The sequence below is a fragment of the Homalodisca vitripennis genome, chromosome 3 (assembly GCF_021130785.1).
Source record: "Homalodisca vitripennis isolate AUS2020 chromosome 3, UT_GWSS_2.1, whole genome shotgun sequence".
NCBI lineage: Eukaryota > Metazoa > Arthropoda > Insecta > Hemiptera > Cicadellidae > Homalodisca > Homalodisca vitripennis.
Window position 1 is genome coordinate 67,160,940 of NC_060209.1, and position 13,519 is coordinate 67,174,458.

At 33.1% G+C, this 13,519-nt stretch overlaps 1 protein-coding gene across 1 annotated transcript in view; it reads left to right on the forward strand.

Moving 5' to 3' along the window:
- Positions 1 to 12,632: 12,632 nt before the first annotated feature.
- Positions 12,633 to 13,519, forward strand: part of LOC124357014 (ATP-binding cassette sub-family C member 3-like) — an 82,643-nt gene continuing 81,756 nt past the window's right edge. Inside the window, exon 1 of the mRNA XM_046808385.1 lies at positions 12,633 to 12,755. Within this exon, the coding sequence (XP_046664341.1) occupies positions 12,708 to 12,755 (48 nt within the window). The 5' untranslated portion in view covers positions 12,633 to 12,707. The remainder of the gene's footprint in view (positions 12,756 to 13,519) is intronic.

A 13,519-nucleotide genomic window follows, 5' to 3' on the forward strand; every position in this document is an offset into this window, starting at 1 on the left:
AGAATTGAGTGCACTACGATGTTTTAGGCACGATCTCTAAGCACGGTGGAGCAAGCGAGTTTTTTTACACATTATGTAGGATGGGAAGGGTTGATTCAATGTGATGTTGAGTTCAGCTCCAGTTCACCTTCCTATATTATGTAGTCTAGGTGTTTCTGATATCGAAACGTGGTGCAGATTTAATTTCCAGCTTCTTCGTCATGAACTGTTTTTGGATCTCTTCAGACGATCATCAATCCAGATTTCAGTAGCCACATCTGTAACAGCATCATATTCTAGGCGCTGCACTAAGAGAAATTCTATGGTTATAGTAAACTTATTTGTAACTACAGTTAGATTTTTAAGTCTTTATGTTTGTAGGTGTCTTTTATTCAAACATATATTTTTTAAACCCTTTATTTAAAACATAAATTTACCAAAATTTGCTTGGATGTCAACATTAATAATGTTTATTTAAAATTGTATAATGAAAATTTTATATTAATTCAAGATGGTGGCCATTGACAAATTTGGACCCATCTAGAGCTGAATTATAATTGCTATGCACACACAATTAAAAGGGGTTGTGCTTAATTTTTTTAATGTATATGTTACCTTAAACTAAGGTTCATATTGCACATGATCATTCTGTAGCATATTATACCCTTTATATATATATATGTATATAAATATATAAATTTTATACATAATCACTTATTGTCACCTTCAATATACACTCATTCTCTACCCCACAATGCTCTATGTGAATTTTCCATTGTTAAAAATAGTGCTGGAAGTCATTTTCTGTCAGCTGTCAGGGCACGTGCTGCTTTCTCAATTACAGCGTCCACAGACTCAAATCTTGTCCCTTTTAATGCAGATTTTACCTTAGGGAACAGGTAGAATTCCTATTATGCAAGATCTGGTGAATAAGGTGGATTTTCTAACACTGGGATGCTGTACTTGGCTAGGAAGCTTGTGACAGATAACGTGGAATGATCTGGTACATTGTCTTGGTGGAGAACTCATGATTTGTCCTTCCACATTTTGGGGTGATTTTTCTTTACTCTTTGATGTAGTTTAGAAAGTACCTCAAAGTAGTAATGTTGATTGTTTGTTCTTCATAAACCCAGTCAAGGGTACACAATCCTATGATATATATATATATATATATATATATATATATATATATATATCATTACTGTTTTAAATTTTGACTTGCTCATTCGCCCTTTTTTGGCTCTCGGTGAAGTTGGGCTCTTCCAATGCATCGATTGGCGCTTCGTTATGAGATCATAAGTAAAAAACTACATTTTATCACATGTTATTATCATTTAAAAAAATTGGAGTAATTTTCAATTGTGTTCTAAGTGTCAGTACAAACATTTTAGTGAGCTTCTTATTGTTCAAACATCAGAATTTTAGACACCATTTTAGCACAAACTTTTCGCATTTTAAAATTGTCATAAAATTTGCTGTAAATATCCTCTATCAATACCTATAGTTTCACCAATTACGCAACTACTTAATTGACACACAGATCAGATCAAATTACAAACTTTCCTGAAATCCGATTTTGACGTTGAAGGGTAACCTGTCCACGAACCATCTTCACCGTCCTCTCTGCCATCTTTAAAACACTTAAACCATTCAAAAACACATGGCCGCAATAAAAATTAACTGCCTTACACTTTTTTCCGTGAATGAGAAGTTTCAATAGCATTATTTCCAAGTTTAAAGTGAAATTTCACAATAATTCGTTGCTCTATTACTACACGAACCATTTTATCCTGCAAAACAAAGAAACAACAATAACCCGAATGTAGGCTCTGACTACACGGTGTTGTTTATATTGCTTATCCGTCATATGCTTGTTAATATTATGCTTATATTCATAACCTATGTCTCTTTCAAAAAATAATTAATCAGCTAATATCTAACATGATTGGAAAAATCTGGGTTTTCTCATTAGAACCCATTCCAAACATTTACTTTTAAAAACAAGTCAAAAAATAAACAGAACAGTGCGTAAAACAAGCTACTGAGCTATCAGACAACACAGAGGACTGGACAGGTGGGAGAGTGTGGCAGGGGAGAAGGCAACATGGGTGATGGGGGGGAAACATAAGTGGTTGAAAGTGAGTGAAACACAAAAGTGCGCTAACAGCCAATTAAGCAAGACTTTACTCAACATTATTATGCAATTACATGCTACAAGATGGGATTATCCATCAAACACTCACTCAGCAAATACAGTGGTGTGTGTATATACGCTCACCACTCATAAGGAGAAAGTTATTTTGCGTATATTTCACTCTCAAAGAGCTAAAATAACTAAGCACAAACATTTTACAGATATTATGTCAAGAGTAACTTAATTAGAGAATTTTATTCAAAATCCAATAACATATTGTTAAAATAAATTGAATGAAACGTAACCAACATACTGGAGCTTTAGTGGAGGTAGTTATTTGAGCCAGTTCTGGAAATTAAAATTATTTAGGTGATAAGACGTTTATTAACTGTCAAATGTAAGGTCCTGACAGTATTCATAATGTAAAAGGAATAAATAAGAATTCACATTCCAATTGAGTGTATTTACTGTCATAAAACATTTCTTGAATTCGTCATTGGTTATTATTGAGTGCTGTGTCTTTGTAAGAAAATGATGTAACTCTAGCAACCCAGTCCAGCTTCACACGGGTCCAATACATTTTTAAATCTATTTTTATATTCAATCATAAACAATCATTGATTCTTATTTTCAAGATTCCCATAGAACCTCAAAATAATATAATGTACTAATTGGAAATGATACTATTACAAAATAAATTAATACTCATATAAACATTATAATCGAAAATCAATGGTAAAAATATAGGAGTAAATCAATCAAGAAGCGGATTATTGTAGTTAGAATTTCTATTTTTTTATACACATTTTATGAACCACTTAACAATGGCACCAAGCAAGAAAATACTTAAACAAAATTGGAATTTTCAATGATATGATTAGCACGTTAATAACAGCGGCAGCGGTTAGTCTTTTACTCTCTATTTTTAAAGTAACTAAAATATTACTGTTCCCTGCACCCAATTCAGCGATATTCCCTGATACAAAGAACTATGTAAATAAATTCAAGTAACACTTTTAGTTGTTCTTTTATAATACTTTTTTCTCTTTAAGTGAAAACAAATTTGCTATTTACAAGCTTAATAAAGTATATTGCAGCAAACATTACATTACTTGTATTATGCTTATTTTTGACACAGTATTATTTGCATATCATTTAAAGTAGTATATTCTGAGACACAGTTAATCACACTAATCTACATTGTTTTTCGGAGATTTCCTATTGAAGGAAAATAATAAAAGTAAGCATGAGCAAATTGCCTTCACGCAAACTCTCTCGTCCAGAAAAGAACTACAACTTCTTACGTATAAGGGAACCACTTCTATTGTTAGCTATTTTGGTGATTGTTTCTGAAGTACAAAACCAAACCTAAATCTATCTATCTTTACTATACGTTTTGTCTGTACAGTTTTGTAATATTAACCAGAAATTAACCATACAAAACAATTGGAAACACCTACAACACACTAATTGCACTGTTAATGCTTTTTAAAGATATAGGTGATAAGTTGTTGAAGTGATAGTTACGTGTGTAGATGACCTTTTACTTCACGAAACAAGGTATTAATTGGTATATATTAAGAGCTGCCAGTGCTTCACCTTGAGTTGTATCCTTCAAGAATAGAATTAAAACTTGGAACTATTTTACTCTTTCATTTTAGTGACAGAGTTTTGTGATACATCTTATTAGCTACAATATATATGCATCTAATTGCCTTTAGGTTTATATAAATTGTAACTTTAAAATGAGATATATTATGAAACTGGACAGGCAAATCATAAATAGTAAAGACTAAAGATGGATTTAGGTTTAGTGTTGCATGACACACTTTAGTGTTACTGATATTTTGTATCACTGAATGATGGAAAATGGATGTATAAATATTAAACCTAAATATTTTTACAATATTTTTTTATTTTTGCTGCTACTGTAGGTGAGTCACGAGATGACTCCTGGCCTCTTTGCATACCGGCAAATTCAAGTCGCCAATCACCCCTCTTGAGACTAACTACAATCGTGTGCACTAATGTTGCAGACATATTTACTGACTTAAGTGCCTGCAAAATACCACTACAACACACAGATGCACCATGTACTGGGTCAGGGATCGTCTCATAACTCGCCTACAGTATTTGAAAAATGTGCGATGGCTTTTCATAGCATTTTGGAATATATGGTTATGAGAAATTTAATTTTAAGAGAAAGAGTCTTAGTAATTTTTATTTGTAAAAATGCATTGTGAAGCATTTGTTTATTGAGTACATGTTTTCTCCACCCATTAATCAAAATCACATTTTTTAGCCTACTCTTTTACTTAAAAGATTCCCTACTGAAAATTACTATTCCAAAAAAATCTTTATAGTTTGCTTTAGATTACAATAGCCTAGCCCCTAGATTACATTTTCCAAATTGATAAAGTTTTAATAAATAGTAATTTTGTTTTAAAATCACTGGAAAGACAATTTGAATTGAAAACATAGGAAACAAGAAACAAAATTGTACCACGTGGAACTCTAAATGCAATTGGTTTTAACTCACTGTAGGTATGTACCAAACTTACTCTGAAACATTGCTCTTATAAAACGGATATTAGAATGGCGTGATAATTGTTGCAATTATGCCTTTTTAATTTTTACAGGAGACCTTTGCGTACTTTGTGAAAAACTCTGCTAGCCAAAGCTGAGAATTTTCTCAAATCATCTCAAAAGAAATATCTCTGATGTGTACTATTTTTCTTCAGTCCAAAAACCACAAAATTCCTCCATTAAGTTAATAATGTTTGAAAGAACTTGAAATAAAACTGATATTCAATTTAACATTTAGAGGATAAAAACAGTTTAAGACCTGTAAGCATAACAGCTATTTTACAAAGTTCCCCTACAAGATATTGTTACATCAAGAGCTTAGGGAAGATGACTATCTTCAGCATATCAAATTTTGTTTATGAACCCAAGAGAGAATGAATGAAGACCATAGCTATTTTAATATGATGTCCTCCGGTGTGATGAGGCAACATTTAGAAGTAACGGCGAGGTGGATCATCATAACACGTGTTATTGGTCCTTCGAGAATCCATATTGGATGCATGCAGTAGACAATTAAAGGTATTGGACGCTGAACAAATGGTGTGGCATAATTGGAAACAGAATAATAATTGGCCCCCACTTCTTTGAAGGAAATTTAAATGGAGATATATACAATTATTTCCTTAAAAATTCTTGTCCAGCACACTGATGGTTCTTTTGAATGAAGTTAGACAAAGAATGTGGCTGCAGCAAGATGGCACCCCTCCACGTTAAGATATCGCTGTTCGCACTATTCATAATAGTCTACACTTAATGAACAGTTTTCTGGTAAATGGAAAGGATGGGATGCAACAGCAGTTGTCCCGCTTGTTCTCCAGATATGACCTGTTTAGACTACTACCTTTGGGGAAAATTGAAGTGTATGATTTATGCTATAAGACCAACACTACTAGAGAAGATATGATGGGGAAAAATGAAATGTAGTAGCCTTCCATACCAGTAGCATGATAATGAAACTATTCAAACAGTGCATACTAAATCAAGAAACTTTTTGAACATTATTGATTTGTTGTCAAGAAACAACCCTCTTCTAAAAACTCATTTGGAAAAATAATCAAAGCAAATTTAAGTATTTGTCTCCTACAATCCAATACGAAATGATCAAGTTTACATCACATGTACTTAATAAAATTGTATGTGAAATAGCCTACAAGCAGCTCGTTTTATCAGATTACAACTTTCATTGGTAATACAACAAAAAACTTAAAATTAAAGAATCATTCTTAGGGTTCACTGCTCTCACAGGTCAAAATTATGAAAAAAATAACTCACAAGGTTTGCAACTTTAAGAAGGAAGCAACATTGCATTATTAAAAGGTGTAGAGGCCAGGGTTATGACAGGGCAGCGGAACAGCTTGCAAGAACGTAGCCAGGAAAAATGTTGGGGGTCCAGACAACATATTTTATCGTAGTGGACAGAGAGTAAGGCCCTATTTTGTTCTTTTAAAAGTTCTTGACCCGTTTCATTGTAGAGGCAACAGGACCCAAAAAACAAATTACTAGTTTCCAATTCGTTTTGATAGGCATTAGTATTTCAAAATAAGATTTTAGAAAGAATTAATATAACGTCAAAAACGTTACAAATATATGTATCTCTAAGCTACAATCCTTCTTAAAAGAGATTAGATGAACTGAAAAAAAGCAAAAAACGAGTTCGAAGGTGCTGTTAAAGAAAGCTGAAACGCTTGCCAAAGGATGAAATATTGAGTCTTCTCAGCCGACTAAGCGATGTAAAGTAAAAAGCCTGTGTGACGAATTGACCAACTACATTGAATTTCCATGTATTTCACAGGAGTTCATTGCACAAATTACCAGTCGTTTTGACAGCCTGGTCAGCATTAAAGATCATTTCATCTTTTTAACCCCAAAGTACCTCACAGAAAGAAAATGACGAACTAAGTTTTTCAGCCAAGAAGTTTTGTTATAAGTATAAGGAGGATGTTTCACATGCGCTAGGGACACAAAATAGTGTGCCTTAGAAATATTGCTTTAAGTGACACAAAAAAACAAAGGAATGAAAAAAATGTAAGGAGTTAGCCTCTTTTAAATATCTATCAAGCAGCCTTCCTAACGTCTGTACAATGATGATGTTGCTGCTGACTCCCGTCGACTCTGCTATGTCGGTGTCAGCTGTGAGGTTCGTAATTACCAAAATGTCTTAAAGGCAACGAACTAATTCGTTGCTTAAATGACAAGATTTATTATTTGTATTAATTAACCAATCATATTGTAGTTAGTGTATAAAATAAAAAAACACATAAAATGGCATACTGCAATACACAACAGACCAGTAATATCCTAACAGGTTATCAGAGCTAATTACATAATATTTTAATTATAATTCATAATAATATGTTTGGAAATGTCATTTAAGAATGGTTATTTTTAATTTCATGTTTTACGTAACAGAGATTATAGTACAAAATAATAAAGAGTAAATATTAGAAAATGTTATATAATGGGCATTGGAATACATTATTGTATATATGTTTATTATATTATTAAAGCAAATTAAAAAATTGTTGTAGCACAAACTAAACTTTATAAATGAAATAACAATAGAAGAAATATACTCTAATCTTTCAAATAATTACAATTTTAGTTTTTTTTAAGTATTATAAAGTCATAAATAACAGCACTAGACTAATTTATTATATAATTAGCAGCATAGACATTTACTATGCTAATTGACTTTATGAAATGAACTGTAAATTTCCCTCTAAAATACACTCGAAACTTTAAACCATTTGAGAATTCAAGTAGATTCGAAAATTTTTAATAAAACCATGATAATGCAATGGAAAGACCTTATACACAACCTGGTTACAATTGCAGTGTTTTATGTCAACAGGAATAAATAAGGTACCAACATGATCTGATAGAAACTGCAATTGATTCAAACAAAAGCACAAGAAATATGAAACAAGCTCATTGAATCATACCAACAAGACAAACCTATTAGGACTAGATCTGGAGATAATAGTCAGACAGCTTTGTTATAATACAAAAATATATTAATACTAATGTAATTTGAATTTTTCGCTTTTGTTCAGTCCAAGTACCGTGGTAAATCGATACTTGGAGCAACTATAAGTGGCAACTCTTTTGATGGTGAGATCATATATAATTTTAAAATACTTTATAATAGAAGATGATATTTTCTTATATCCCCTCTCAGTTACGGTTTCCATTACGCACCATTCTTATAAAACCCCTACCTCTTTTCAAGCTCTTATAAACCTATACTGTATAAAGGTATTAATTCATTTTATAATATGCGCCTAATCTGTTTAAAAATGTAAAAAGAGGCAACACTGCTTACAAAGTAGATTGTTTTTAGCTAATTGGCTGAGTCGTTACGAAACTCTTCCGCCAGAGTTGCTGATAAACGAAGCCAGCTTTTGCCTGTCTGTATGCACAATACTTTGTCGAACGAGGTCAAATAGACGGTTGAAGTACATGGTGAGACTCTACCTTGATCACATCTACATCGAAAATGATAGACATCGTTATATGGTGTTTCAACGTTTGTTGGTAAAAACGTTGACTATTATATTGGTCTTATGGATAATCTTATTGGCAACGAGAAAAATACAGAATAAACAAATTAGTCAATAGAGTGAATTGTTTGTGAAGTTGAATCATATGCCATTTCCTGTAAATTTTAGACACATGTCATGCGAAGTAATTGCTTTCATATAAAAATGTGTCATCTTCATAGCAAGCTACAGGCAAAGAGGGTTTTTACTGTGATAGATGACTGATGAGATTACTAGAAAGGGCAAAGTTAAGTACAAATACTTTATCTGTTTTAAATTAACTGCAAAGACCTAATGTTTTAAAAGATGGAACATATCATACGGGTGTATGCTATGCGTAGGATAGTACTCTTTGAACAGAGGTGTGGTGGATACCGTCTGTCACTGGGAAATCAATGTTTGCCTCTGGGTGTAATGCAATTCTAATTTGTTTGCGTGAGTTGGTCAGATGTAAGTGAACTTGGTTTGTATCTACTTGTGTACAGAAGACACACAAGGACATTATTCAATGATATCTAGGGTTGTGCCGTTAAAACCTTATATATATATATATATATATATATATATATATATATATATATATATATATATATATATATATATATATATATATATATAAGAAATTGGTCACCACGAAGTTCAATGGGCTGGGCGTTTAATGAGTCTCTTTTACAAGCCGATGACGAGATCCGATTTCTGCCTTTGTGTGTCCGTGTGTACACACAATAGTTTATAGCTTTCGAATGAAATTTTGCGTGAAAATCGACCACTATATTAAAATTGAAAAAGATAAATGTCGGTCCATTGGGAGTCACTCTTCCGGCCAGGATGTTGATCGCTGTGGGGTAAAAGCGAAGCTCCCACACACGCTGACTCGACGTCTGCTGTGCGTTTAACACCGTCAACTCTTATTATACTAAAAGGTATTTTTTTTTTCATCCTGGTGATTGCCAAATCTAAAATCCATTGATTGTCAAATTGGCAACTGATTGACATATTCTCCTTTATACGAGGGGGTACCCAAAAGTAACCGGAATTGTATTGTTGGCAGCCGGCAGCGTGTAGTACACATTCCTGCCGCTAGGCGTGTGTCGCGCAACCCATTGCGAGCTCAGTGACCCCAGTTCCGTTGTCCTAGTGCATTCTGTTCGTTCGTAGTGACTGTTTTCGCTAACCCTGTTTTGTTCTTGTTTCGTTTTTTGTCATGGCAAGTTTAAGTGAACAACGTGCAGTTGTGAAATTTTGTTTTTTACTTGGTAAAAATGCTGCAGAAACTATTTTAATGTTGAATACAGCTTACAAAGATGATGCTATGGGGGAAACTCAGGTCTACGAGTGGTTCGCTCGATTTAAAAATGGCGACATGTCGATTGAAGACAAACCTCGTTCTGGACGTCCATCAACCTCTCGAACGGACGAAAATGTTGAGAAAATTCGTGAACTTGTGCTCACCGACGGTCGACAGACAATTGAGGAACTATCAGAGAGTAGTGGGTTAACTTGGAACTCGGGTCAGCGAATTTTAACAGGAGATTTAGGACTGAAAAGGGTTGCTGCCAAATTTGTTCCTTGACTTCTGACTGACCATCAAAAGGCACATCGAGTTGAAACTTGCCGCCTTCTGAAAGAACATCTCGAAAATGATCCCAATTTTCTGGAAAAGGTAATTACTGATGATGAGTCATGGTGCTATGGTTATGACCCAGAAACGAAGCAACAGTCAAGCCAATGGAAGTCGCCATCTTCACCTCGTCCAAAAAAATGTCGGCAAGTCAAATCAAACATCAAAATCATGTTGATTTGCTTTTTTGATGCTAAAGGCATTGTTCATTCTGAGTTTGTTCTTCCAGGTCAGACTGTCAACCAAACATTTTATTTGGAGATTTTAAGAAGATTGGGCAACAGTGTTCGCCAGAAAAGACCCGATTTGTGGCAGACTGGAGACTGGTTTTTCCACCACGACAACGCACCGGCACACACAGCCATCTCAGTTAGGCAGTTTTTAGCCAAAAACGGCATGGTTCCGCTGCCCCACGCACCTTACTCGCCTGACCTCGCTACATGCGACTTTTTTATTTCCACACATGAAAAGAGGCTTGAAAGGTCAACGATTTTACAGCGTTGAAGAGGTTAAGAAAAAAACGAAGCTCGAGCTTGCAGCCATTTCTAAAGATGACTACAAAAAATGTTTTGATCAATGGAAATACCGTTGGGACAAGTGTATTAGTTGTAATGGAGATTATTTTGAAGGAGATAAGGTCGTATTGTAAAAAATTTGATAATATATAATTTTTATAAAATAATTGCCCCTCGTACTATAATATTATAATAACCCCCTCGTACTACTTCCATGAGATCAAACCAAATATCTCATCATAACTGCTACATAACGAATGGAAAATTATTAAACAAGTTACAATTCTTGTCCAAAACGCTCAGCTTGATACCAGTAAATTTTGCCATAAAGCTTATTTGGTAACTGTGATAAAAATATTACGACTACAGTAATAGCAAAAGCTGTTTCTATTTTTATGAATAAAATGCTTAAATAGAAAACACACTCACCCGGCAAGTGAGAGATCCGGGTTCGAGTCTTTTTGTGATTCAAGAAAAGCTGTTGATTCCCAGATTCTCATCATCCCACTTACATTTCTATTAGTTCTAATGGAAGTTCTTTTATTAAAACAGCGCTTGATTAGTCTTTTATGTCGAACATGTTTTACAACTATAAATTATAATAACAAAATATTGACATGAATAATATAAAGATAAAAATATAAAGCTTGAAATTAATATCTGTTACTTTGGTGTTCTAATAAATATGAATGATTAAATTTACGTTGAGACTGGAACGTCTTAAGAAGTGTTCATACATCTTAGTAACATGACGGTCGCCAGCGAATTACCTGTACTCTTAGTACAGAATGTACAACATGAACTAAATGAGACTGCTATATTTTAATAATATTGATCATCATATATATATACATTCATTAAATTTGTATAAATGGCAATAGCCGAATTTAATTTATTTCAATAAACATTGAATTGCAAAAAGTACTTGCTCCGCCGGGACTCGAACCCGGATCTCTCACTTGCCGGGTGAATGTGCTACCATTACATCACAGAGCCCTCACTTTATATATATATATATATATATATATATATATATATATATATATATATATATTACTGGACCTGGTCTAAACGAAAGCGATCAAAAATGCATAGAAAAATAAAGTCCTGGGCCAAATGAAGCCAAGCTCTGCACATAATAACAAATCACTGACAATTTGTTAACCAAATTACAATAGTTTCTTCTTCATTATCAGCCATGCTAATACGTTACATTATAGTAGTCTATTATTACGGCATTCCTCCAGGCGCTTGGCCTTGGTTTAAATAAAGCAAAATTGATGCAAATTGCTGTAAATATGGAAAATTTAAAATTACTCTAATAATATAGAGCGGACCATATTCAGTAGTGGTGCTGTGAGTTTTTATTTAGTGCACCTGATAAACATTTATAACAAAATCCGTTATTCCAATAAAACCATATTTTTAATTTTTCTCAGAGAAAAACTAAGCAATCTGAAAAGGAAACCAGCACTTGAGCAGTATATGAAACGATAGACATTATAGCGTTTATGCGAGAAGTGAATCACCTCAGCTTATCAATAACAAATATGTTAAATAGGCTCAAGTGTATGTGTATGTAACTAGCGCATGTGAGAGTTAATTGCAGTTGAAAAATGCCGATAAAGTACGGCATAATAAATGGAAATATCATGGCAAAACTAAAAGATAACAACATTTGTCAGTGGTATAATTAGGGGAGCTTGTTGGGATATGCGTTCCTGTGAAAATTGAGATTTATATAAATAATGTGTGTAGTACCCAGTTACGTCTGTCTCTGAAATAACCACTCCCTAGAAAAATGTGAAAATGTGAATGAAAATACTTACAATACATGTATTTATTGGTAGACATTTTTTGTGTTGTAGTTTAACTTAGACAGTAATTGTACACTAGTTTGCCTACCCATTGATGTGCAGTATAAATATCTTCCATGGACAAATTTGTTTTTTGGCTGACTGTTTTACAACCAAGCGAGACAAATTTTATTTGAAGATTAAGAAATTCAAAGTTTCATATCTGTGCAACTGAAGTATTCAATACTTTAGCTTGACTTTCCGCATCACGTTTTTAATTAACGAAACACTACACTTGTCAACCAATGGTCAATAAAACGTGTTATTGGTATTAATCACCTTACTGAAGTCATATAAACAAACCGTTATCAGATTAACTCCACGTTTTTTTCCACTTTGGCGCAAACCCCCTCTTCCCATCAAGGTCGCCTCGCCGCTGCGTCTTAGTGCGTCACTCCTTAGTTATCATCTATCCTTTGCTGTTGGTACTACGACTAAGGGTGCCTTTACAATCAGTGCCGTTATAATAAATGACTCATGATTTCAAATACAACTCTAGATGGCTTTTGCGGCTCACGTTTTTGGGTGAGTTTTTATACAATTTTTTTAGGTAAAAATTAAAATACACATGTAACCTCAAACATTAACATGCTAATTTCAGAACAGTAAAATTCATCGAGTTTGTAAAAAAGATCTTTCAATAAGCCAGTCATGCATGACTTTCTTAAATCGTTTTACACTGACATTCTGAGCACTTAAATGTAGTTTGATGATTTTTTATTATTTTTTGCCTATGTTACCATTTTAAAAGTATCATATTTCCATGTTACGTTAACATGTTAAGTTAAAATAATGTCTTGCACTGGATTGCACGTTTTTTTACATTGCTATTAGTCTACTTAACTTTTTAACTAAATATTTATTTTAAAAGACACTTTTTAACTTATTAACTATTTAATTGCTTTAAGCTATCGCTTTGATTCAACGGTATTATGTCCGTGGTTTAACTATGTGTTTACTGCACGATTGATTACCATTGTTTATATGAAATGTATATATATATATATATATATATATATATATATATATATATATATATATATATTTGAATGTAATTCTTGATCTGTTTTAACTTGCAAATTGTAATTGCATCATATTATAACGAGATCTATTGCATGTACATGTTTAAAGATCAATAAAGGTATCTATCTATCTATATTGTATGAATCTTGTTTAAATGCATTATTTCTTACGTACCGGTTGATTATATAATACATTCATCTATCACTGTCCAGTAGGCTACATTATACATCAACATATAACAGTTTATATTTTATTACTGTACTAGC